Source organism: Leptosomus discolor, chromosome 2 (assembly GCF_034619465.1).
Source record: "Leptosomus discolor isolate bLepDis1 chromosome 2, bLepDis1.hap2, whole genome shotgun sequence".
NCBI lineage: Eukaryota > Metazoa > Chordata > Aves > Leptosomiformes > Leptosomidae > Leptosomus > Leptosomus discolor.
Window position 1 is genome coordinate 110,814,064 of NC_141392.1, and position 9,875 is coordinate 110,823,938.

Here is a 9,875-nt window from a genome sequence, read left to right on the forward strand (position 1 = left end):
CTGAGGTTGGTTTTCTTTGAAATCATTCAGAAGCACAGGGGGCTCCCGGCTGCTTTGCTAAGATGGCAAACTTGCTTTTTGGAAGCAAGAAGAAAAGGGTAGCTCAGACCGCCTGGTGTGTGCGGCAGCAATGAGAGAGATGCATCAGAAACGCCGATGTACAAGAGCCCTGCTCAACATAAACAATCCGAGCCTGCCCAGAAATGAGGGACCTGGGGCTGCCTTCCTTGAATATGAAGTTTTTCAGATGAGTAAGTGCTGAGGAATGTAACCCTGAGGGAAGTTCACTATTCCCCGTGGTGACTGACAGGCTGCTAGAGCAGGAAGGACCTGTAATTTTCCATGTGTGGCAAGAGATCAGCCACAGTCTCCCTGATCAAAGCACAGGAGTTGAGACCAAAACCTGCTTGAGGCAAGTTAGTGGTGGGCCAAAAGTCTTCTGCTGATGCCATTGCCCTCTTCTGCTGCAGAAGACAAGAAGGTGGTGCTACCAGAAAGGAAGAGTGACAACCTTCTTGAGCACACGTATGAATGCAGTGTCAGGTCTCACTACTCCAGCTCCACAATGCGCTCACAGATCCTGAGGAAGGCACCAAAATCAACAGTGCTCTTGCGTATTACTGACCGCCGATGACCAGCAAGTGCAGCTGATAGGAAAGCTTCGTTTTTCCAGCTCTGGGAAGTCTTTTAATGCTGGTTCCTCTACCTGGCACTTGTGGGACTGTGTCTGCAGCACTCTGCCAAGCTTCATGAACAGCAAAGATATGACGCGTCCAGTTACACCTTGATAACCCCATGCGTGGTCATATATTTATTACTTGCAGACTTTGTCCTGAGAGTTGTAAATGGCAGGTAAGGACCTGGAACAGGTGAGAAACGCAGTTTTAAAAAATTAAAGACAGTGGGAATGCTAAGCATGCGAGGTCTTTGCTTTTCAATAGTCGCTCATTACCTCCAGCGAGACTGGTCATTGGGTAAGCAGGCAGCTAATGACAGTGCTCTGAGACCTGCAAATTAATGGGCTGCGTTGGCAAATATGATATCCAGCTAGAATCAAGCTAGTAAAGACTTGTTTTGTTCTGCTCTAGATTTCTCCGTGAAATAGTCTGTTAAAGTGCCTTGGCTCAGCACGCAGAGCCCTGAAGCTCAGCTTTTGCAGAGTCCTCTCTTGAGTTACAAACCTGCAGGGAATGGAGGGCAACCACCTCTAAACAGGGAGGCAAGATATTTGGGCAATCTTTTTGCTCAAACCATTGAAGTTTTGGTCTAAGTCCTTATGGTTTGGATTGGTTCTGGGGAGATGTGGAGCATCCTTCTCAGCACAGCTTGATGATTGTGCGAGGAAATGCTGAGGGCTATCTCCAAACCTGTTGGAGAAAGTGGTGGCCATTGAGACCACCGCTTGTCATCTTGGCAGTATTGGCTGATGGCCTCCTCCTGCTCACCCACCCTGTCTCATCTTGTATGTAGAGTGTTTAGAATTGCTTTTGCCGCGTGTGGAACTCAGGCTTTGGGATTCACAGGCCTAAGAAGGGACCCTTCAGCATGATGCTCTATACAAATATCAACCCTGCCAGACTGAGCAATGGGTGAGGATTTCAGGATTCGGCACAGATGAACGTGGCTGGATGAGGCCATGCAAACAAATCACCTTCCTCAAATCAGGGGAAAACCGTCAGCAAACGCTATGTCCTCAGCTAGTGATGAGTCAGCCCATGTCTCCCATGGGCTCACCAACTTTCATCAGTTAGACCAGTCGCTGTGGTGGTGGGAGGCAGTCAGCAATCTGGCATCACTGTATAACTGTCCTGTAGGCAGTCTGCATTAAAATGGAAGAAAACCAGTCCTCTGAGCAAGGAAGACCCTGCCCTGAGCATTACCCAATGCAACCAGGTAGGTGAGCTGAGAACCAAGGCAGTACCTGTCATGAAGCAGACATGTGACGAGAACCTGAGGTTTGGAGTCTGTAAGCAGCGCCTGGTGGGAAGGAGCTTTGCCACGTTGGCACTGAGGATACCACAACAGCAGTGGCCAGGGCAGAGGCTGTTGCTGAGCTTCACCTGCAGCTGATGAGACATGCCAGGGCCTGAGTGGAGGTGGGTGCTGGGGTCATTCCTCTGGCTGGGACCCCAGGCGGGCAGTCTGGAGGGGGACCTGTGCGAGCAGCAGCGTGGTTACACAACACCCCACACCCGCCTCGCCCAGCTGCCCCGGGCTGCTCTTACTTCCACCTTTCTGAGTGTCTAAATTCCTGTAAACAAAGAAGGCATGAAACTAATTCAAATTTTGGGGTGCTTTTTTTTTGTTTTAAACACACAGTACTCCACTCTGGGCCAGAAGTTAGAAGAGCAGGGCATCCTTTCACACATCCAAAGGGAGGGCACGAGCCAGCGGACATCCCCCAGCGTGATGCTGAGCGCCAGCACCTCAAAGCAGAGCATCATCCTGCTACCTGGAGCCCAGCTGTGGCAAAGGAGCTGGCTTGAAAATGCTGGTCCCAAAATGCAGTTGCATCATGGAGGAGGATGTATGTGAAGAGGAGAGGGCTCCTCATGATTGCTTTCCTGCCTGATGCCACTAGTAGGTACACTGCTAAGTACTGTGCACAGAGTGTGAACCTTGGGGATGTGCCTTAAGGAGCAAACGTAATTGGGTTAAACTGTTGCAACAGGAAAATTCAGTGTGGACACTCATTCCCAAATAGCATTTTGCTGCAGCTACGACAGCAGAGAGGTGCAATGTGCTTCCTTGCAGGCTGCCTCTGTGCTCTCCTCTGCATTTTCCCTCCCTGTGGAGCCACTGTTCCCAGGGCAGGGCTTTGATCCCCTGCCATGGGCTTCCGAGAAGAGTGGCTGAGCTGCAGCGATAGCACGGCAGTTGCATCGTGATGGCCCTTGGCAGCAGCCCAGGGCTTGTGGACTGGTGGCTTTGGGGTCCTTTATTGGGCTGGGAGGGTAAATGAGTTTGGCTGGGGTGGGGAGGGTGCTGTTGTAGCTGTCTGCCGACGCCCCAGCAGCAGCAGAGGTGGCAGGAGATAGCAGGGCACTACGTGGGTGCTGGCAAGCCTTTTGGGAGCAGCTGGGCACTCCTGCCCACAGAGGTGCTGGTGAGACCTTTGGGGGTGGCCTGGCACTCCTGGACCCACTTTCCTGGGACAGAGCAGGAGCATGTCCATGCAGGTCCAGGCTGCCTACTAGGAATAGGTTTTGTGGTGCTTGCTTTCCTGGGATAGAAACGTATATTTAGATTTGTATATTGGGATGTATACTTAGCGCAGAAGGTCCCACAGAATATTGCCTGGGTGATGCCTGCATCAGTCCGATGTAGCACCACAAGCCTAATCTCTCTGCTGGCCATTTCTGATATGTCCACGGACCCAGATTTGCGACCTTGACACTGACTTGCTGAAATGAATAATCAACTTGAAATTACAGTGTCAGAGGTGATGCCAGAGGGGAGTACTCTTGTTTTTCTTCCAAATCCAGTCATTACAGCAGTAAATTTAACATACTATCATTTCTCTTCCAGCCAAGTGCAGTGCAGTGCTGGGCTGTGTAACTCATCATTCTCACTCCCGGCAGCGGATGCTCAGATGACAGCGACCACTTACTGTCATTCAAGGACATTGTGCATCCCACATGGCAGAAGAGCTTCCAAGTCTCGTTAAGCTCCTGTTTTCATTAAAACTGCTTCAGGGAAAACATTTTAGTTGACAGGAGCAGATCCTTTGCAGAGTTGGATGAGGGAAACGATGCTGTGCAAATAAAGGCAAATTAATTAATATAAAATAAATGCTGACTCTTTAAAGGAGATGAATATTCACCTCTTCTTCTTCATACCTGTGTTCTCCCTTTCTTGCGTTATTTATTTAACACATGTGGAACCAGGAGGCACACCAGTCGCTTTCTCCAGGAAGCCAGTTCGCGTGTCCCAGTGCAGGAGAGGGAAATCTGTCTCCCAGCGCAGGAGCCGGCGTGGGAAGTGAAAACACATCGGTCGGCCGGAGAAGGGGAGAGCAAGGCGGGGATGGGGGCAACACGGCAGTTCCAGATCTCTGCCTTAAACCCCGATTAGGGCCAGTCCCGCGTCTGGAAACAAGTTTTCCACTTTCCTGCTGCGCCCCGGACCTTCGGAAGGCAGGCGGGACACGCAGCACCCCCCGCTGAACCTCTCTTTACGAGGAGCCGCGCAAGCTGCGCCCCCCTTGTGTTGTCCCCCCGCCTTTCCCCCCCCCAGAATTCCGCGCCAGCCCGCGGTACGCGGGGGCGGGGCCTCCGCGCGGGGCGGGGCCTCCGCGCCCTCCCGCCTTTTCCCCCCGCTCCGCCGGCGCCAAAGCAAAGGGCAGGTCTTTCCCTCCCGCCGCCGCCGCCACAATGGAAGGCGGGGCCCCGGCCGGCGCGCCAGCCAATGGGTGAGGGGGGGGCGGGCGGTGGCGGGCGCGGCGCGGGCTGTGAGTGGTCAGCCGGGCGTTCTGGCGCCAAGTTCGAAGGGGATATAAAGGGGAGGCGCGGGGGCTCCGCGCTTCTGCCGCGCAGCGCCGCTCGCCTCACCTCACCGCCATGCTGTCCGCCCGCGTCCCGCTCGCTGCCCGCCACGATCAGCCCTGCCTGGCGCCCGTGACGAACCTGTCACCCATGAAGAACCTGGCGCTGAGCGACAAGGAGAACACGGTGAGCACCCGCCTTCCCTCCCTCCCGCTGCCCCACCGGGAGCCCCGCAGCCCCCTCATCCCGCTCCTCTCTCTCCGCAGCCCCCAGCGCTCAGCAGCGCCCGCGTCCTGGCCAGCAAGGCGGCCCGCAAGATCTTCCAGGAGGGCGACGGGAAGCCGGTGAGTGCGGAACACCCGGGCGCCGCGCCCGCCCTTCTCCCCTCTCCCCTTCCCCGGCGGGTCACGGAACCGCCGCTCCGCTGCCCTATTCCCTCACGACTGGTCTCTCCTTTCTCCCACCGCGGTGAGCGCAGGGGCCGCCCGTGACCCGCTGCCCCCGCGCCCCTCTCCCTCACCGGGGTCTCCCCCCGCCCCCCCCCCCCCCCCCCCCCCCCCCCCCCGGCCAGCTGCCGCCCCTCGGTTTCCCGCCAAGGCCCGGCGCCGCCTCAACCCCCTCCCCGCCCTCTGCCGCTGAGGCGAGCCGAGTCCGACCCGCTCTCTGCCGCTCCAGGGGCCGCGGGGCGCCGAGGAGGAGGAGGAACCGCTGCTGCGGGACAACCCCCGCCGCTTCGTCATCTTCCCCATCCAGTACCACGACATCTGGCAGATGTACAAGAAAGCCGAGGCCTCCTTCTGGACGGCGGAGGAGGTGAGGGGGCGGGCGGGTGGGCCTCGGCTGGAGCGGGCCTCGTAGCTGGAGCCCCTGTCTCTTTTATTTCACCGCTGCTTTTTGTGATGTTTTAGGTGGACCTCTCCAAAGATATCCAGCACTGGGAGTCCCTGAAGCCTGAGGAGAAGTACTTCATCTCTCACGTCCTCGCCTTCTTTGCTGCCAGCGATGGCATTGTCAATGAGAACTTGGTAAGTGTGTAGAAATGGGCCTGACAAATATCGTTTAGTGAAGGTAACCAGATAACTACGCGTTTCACATGCTTGCTGGCTGATATCTAGCCTGTTTGCTGGGTCGTGTAGTGTTATGCTAACAGTTATGCTGTGGTCTTATGCTAATTAGCAAATTGGGGTTGTTTTTGTAATCCCCAAGTTAGCTCGCTCCCAGTCGGGCGCTGAGGGTTGCCTTACTTGACTGGTTCAGAGCCCTTGTTCTTTTACCCTCTCAGTGCTCTCCTCGCTTGAGTAAAACTAAGGAGTCTTTTCTTTTCTTTTGGGTTCAAAGAATAACTCACAACTTGGAGCTGTGAGGGGCTAGTACTGTTCATTTTGCTGTTAATATTCCACGTGTCTGGAATTAATCCGAAAAGGACTCTGTGGGCTGAGGAAGAGCTGTTATAGACAGTATTAATGCCTTTAACCTGCAACTTCGATATAAACGTTTTTGCAAATGCTCCTCTTTCCTCTAGGTGGAGCGGTTCAGTCAAGAAGTACAAATCACAGAAGCTCGTTGTTTCTATGGCTTCCAGATTGCCATGGAAAATATACATTCAGAAATGTACAGTCTTCTTATCGACACCTACATTAAAGATTCTAAAGAGAGGTTTGTATTGCTTGATGTTGAAAGTTCAAAGCTCTTTAAGTATTGAGATTTAAATGATGCATATCAGTCACTCTCTGACTTTAAGGCTAATTTTAGGATATAAACTAATTTATATAAAATACTGTTGCTTTACTCTGGAATACCTTTCTCCTCTGAAATGAATGACCAAGAACTTGCTTAGGTTAAGAGTGAAACTGAAACCACTTAATACTGCAATAAAGGAATGAAAACATGTAAAAGATGGAGCAGTCAAATAAGGGGAGTATATTAATTTGCAGTAAGTGCTCATAGGGAAGACCCCTGCACTTAATAGAAAGCTGTGAAGGAGAGTTGAGCTGACAACAGTATCACTTAATATTAAAATGTCATCTCTAAAGCTCAGTGCATTTAGTTAACAGCTAGCACTTCTACATAGTGTGTGGTGCCCTTACTTGACTATTTTGCTGGGGGGGGGGGGGGAGCATATTGCAACTGCTGAGAGGTGGCTTTTTGGTCTTGATTAAAAATAAAGCCAAAGCGTAAAATTTTTGTAACAAGATATATCAATTCAAGACTAGTATCTTAAAACAAAATACAGGGCTTTGAGCAGGCGGGACAGGTATCCTGGTGTTGTCCAGACCAACACCCTGTTGAGTGAAAGGTCATGTGGTGCTGCAGTGCTATTTGCAGTCTAAATTGCTGCTGCTACTTTGTAGAAAGCTGACCATGTCATTTCTAATCAGAGATGCTTAATTCCAGTAAATGTTTAAGGAAGAACTGCTTACATGAGAGCTCTGATGCCTTTCCACTGGAAAGTGGAGGCTGGTTGACCCGTAATTTTGAAGGTCTTGTTGGAGTACAACACTTGGTGAAACAGTACTCTGCTTGATGTTGTCATAGGAATTCATGTGAACTGGTGTTGATGTGATGGGTAGGTGATGAAAAGGTGGTTGATGGGTACAAATAGGGTTAGATTTGTACAAAATAAGACTGGGAAGGAGACTTAATTATCAGGGTGATGGTGCAGAACACTCGTAAGTGAACAAGACCCTCTATGGCAGTGAATACTTATTGTACTAGTGCTGATGCCTTATCCTAATGAGTTCTATCCTTCTCAGGGAGTTTCTTTTTAATGCTATTGAAACGTTACCATGTGTTAAAAAGAAGGCTGACTGGGCCATGCGCTGGATTGGAGACAAGAAGGCAACATATGGTGAGTAAATCTATTGGAAGCAATGTGAAATTCCTTCCCTAAAAAAGATGGCGGAACCACCATTTCTCTGGACTTAACAGTTCACAGGGATTATTGTTGTCACGGGGAGAGTGTATGCTCTCTGGTAGAAGCTACTGGTATAATTCTGGAGATGAAGAAAATGAGCTGATGACATGAATCTCTGTAAAACTGCTGGCATTTTGAATAATGGCAGCTCCTGTGGCACTCTTCGTCTGCCTGGCTGTATGATCAAGTTGTAAATTGCTGTCACGTACCCAGAACTGTACTGGCCATCTATCTCCAGCAGGCACATACAGTTGGAGGCTGTAGCTCCTCTGCCTTACTGATTCTTGATGTCTTGCTGTGCAGGTGAGAAGAGGTGGTACAGATCGCTATTTCACTAGTATGAAAGCATTCTTTATGGCCAAAGGTCCTTACTTAATCAAAGATGAGTAGACACTGACTTAAATCAGCTGCTAAAATGACTGCTCTCTTCAGTGTGCAGTCCTTGAAAAAGGATGGTATTGGTGGTTAACTTGGGGGAAGGAGCCTTGGCTTCAGGTACTTAGTAGCTACTCAATTTTTACTTCATGTTTGAAAGTTTTGCTTAGTGACCAGAAGCCTTTACTGTAATAGTTTTTAAGGACAGGCTATAGCACACTTGAGCAGAAATGTCTTAATTCTCCTTGGAAGATGTAGCTCACTAGTCTATTTGCAACTTCTGGGTATTAATCCTGTTTTCTGTGTGATACTACTATCAGTATTTTCTTACAGGAGAACGCGTAGTAGCTTTTGCAGCAGTGGAAGGAATCTTCTTTTCTGGCTCTTTTGCATCAATTTTTTGGCTGAAGAAAAGAGGGCTAATGCCTGGACTCACTTTTTCTAACGAACTCATCAGTAGAGATGAGGTATGAATTGAATTCTAGCAGTTAAGATGGTAATGTGCCACAGTAGCTCAGAGTAACGATGCTCAGTTGGGGCCTGTATTTTAAAACAGGGGTATGTTTAGAAACAGGCAGTCTATAAAGCTCACAGAAGTGTGTAAACATGTGTCACTGTGGATCTGGCAGCAGAGAATGGAGCATTTCACTTCAGTAGTTTAAGGGTTGTCACCAACTCTTGCAGTATGCCTTGCTGTTTGGAGCAAGTGCAGCCGGTACCTGCTTATGCTTCCTTCTGGTTAGGTAGAAAGTTACCTGTAGAGAACACTAAATAATGCAGCGAGTGCAAAGATGGTGCCTATGTATTAGGCTATTTATTGTGTGCTGCTGGTTTGAGTGGCTCTTTTTAATTCGATGTTCCTGAAATAATGTTTCTGAAACTTCTTTCCAGGGCTTGCACTGTGATTTTGCCTGCCTTATGTTCAAGCACTTGATACGCAAACCGTCAGAGGAGAGAGTGAAGGAAATCATCATGAATGCTGTTCTCATAGAACAGGTAATTGTCTGCTCCTTGTTTAGGAACTTGATCGCAATTAAGCAGTAAGCTGGGGAGTTGTTGGGTATAAAATTAACCTGGATGGTACAGAGTGAATACCAGTTTCTGTGCATAAAGTGCTTCTATTATCTGCAGGAATTCTTGACGGAGGCACTGCCTGTAAAGCTGATTGGCATGAACTGCACTTTAATGAAACAGTACATAGAGTTTGTAGCAGACCGGCTTATGTTGGAGCTGGGATTTAACAAGGTAAGGTGCTAATACACTGAATCTTTCATGGGGAAAAGAACAACATTAAGTTTAATTTCCTCCAGAAACCTAAATCTTAAAATGGCTGCAGCAATATTGGTATCACTTGTAAAACCACTTAGCAGTCCTGCTGAGAGATCCTGTTTGGAGACCCACAAAATGAAAAGCAAAAGGATGCTATGTAAGAGTTGCTGTGCTTCTGTCTATGCAGCTAAAAGACAGCAACAAATACAGTAGAGAAGGCTTGGGCAGACATTTTCGTTCACTACATAGTAAGCCTGCTGATGTTTTCGTGAGACTCCTTTCAGCTGATCTCTCTAAGGCTCTCGTGTTCAAGATGTGAGCACCTGCAGTGACTATAGCATTGCCTTTGCATTCCAGATATACAAGGCAGAGAATCCTTTTGACTTCATGGAAAACATCTCTCTGGAAGGCAAGACCAATTTCTTTGAGAAGCGAGTAGGTGAATATCAGAGGATGGGAGTCATGTCGAAGCCCACAGACAACTCTTTCACCCTGGATGCAGAATTTTAAATGAACTGAAACCCCCTGTGAGTTAGTGTGTATGCTCCCCTGTTTAAAGGGAAATGTTAAATAGACTGAGTCACAGCGTGACTTGATTCCTGTACTAAAATCCCACTCTTGAAAAGTGTGGTGATATTGGTACTTTTCAGGTGGCTAGTGTAGCTCCAGCAGTAATATCCCTTTTTATTACTTTGCCAATGATGTTAATTCATAGGAATGTTTAGATGTATCTGTTACAACATATGCTACTCCATTTTGTGAAAGATCCTGGCACCTTCTGCAAGATGGGAGGTTATGGGCAGTGATCACTAGCTTCTACTGTTCTTTCCATA

The 9,875-nt window shown here is 49.4% G+C and overlaps 1 protein-coding gene across 1 annotated transcript; it reads left to right on the plus strand.

Annotated features, from left to right (window-relative positions):
• Positions 1-4,544: 4,544 nt before the first annotated feature.
• Positions 4,545-9,590, plus strand: RRM2 (ribonucleotide reductase regulatory subunit M2). Its single transcript, XM_086461574.1, has 10 exons — positions 4,545-4,670; positions 4,751-4,828; positions 5,160-5,297; positions 5,393-5,509; positions 6,007-6,140; positions 7,238-7,332; positions 8,107-8,240; positions 8,665-8,769; positions 8,905-9,018; positions 9,400-9,590. The coding sequence occupies exons 1-10, from the start codon at positions 4,560-4,562 to the stop codon at positions 9,550-9,552; spliced, it is 1,179 nt and encodes a 392-aa protein (XP_086317700.1). The 5' UTR covers positions 4,545-4,559; the 3' UTR covers positions 9,553-9,590.
• The last annotated feature ends 285 nt before the right edge of the window (positions 9,591-9,875 follow it).

Excerpts from the sequence above, each read along its gene's own strand:
- RRM2 (XM_086461574.1), top strand. The coding sequence starts at position 4,560 with ATGCTGTCCGCCCGCGTCCCGCTCGCTGCCCGCCACGATCAGCCCTGC. Across the intron at positions 5,298-5,392 it reads CCTTCTGGACGGCGGAGGAG|GTGGACCTCTCCAAAGATAT; the intron begins GTGAGGGGGCGG and ends GTGATGTTTTAG. Across the intron at positions 6,141-7,237 it reads ATTAAAGATTCTAAAGAGAG|GGAGTTTCTTTTTAATGCTA; the intron begins GTTTGTATTGCT and ends TATCCTTCTCAG.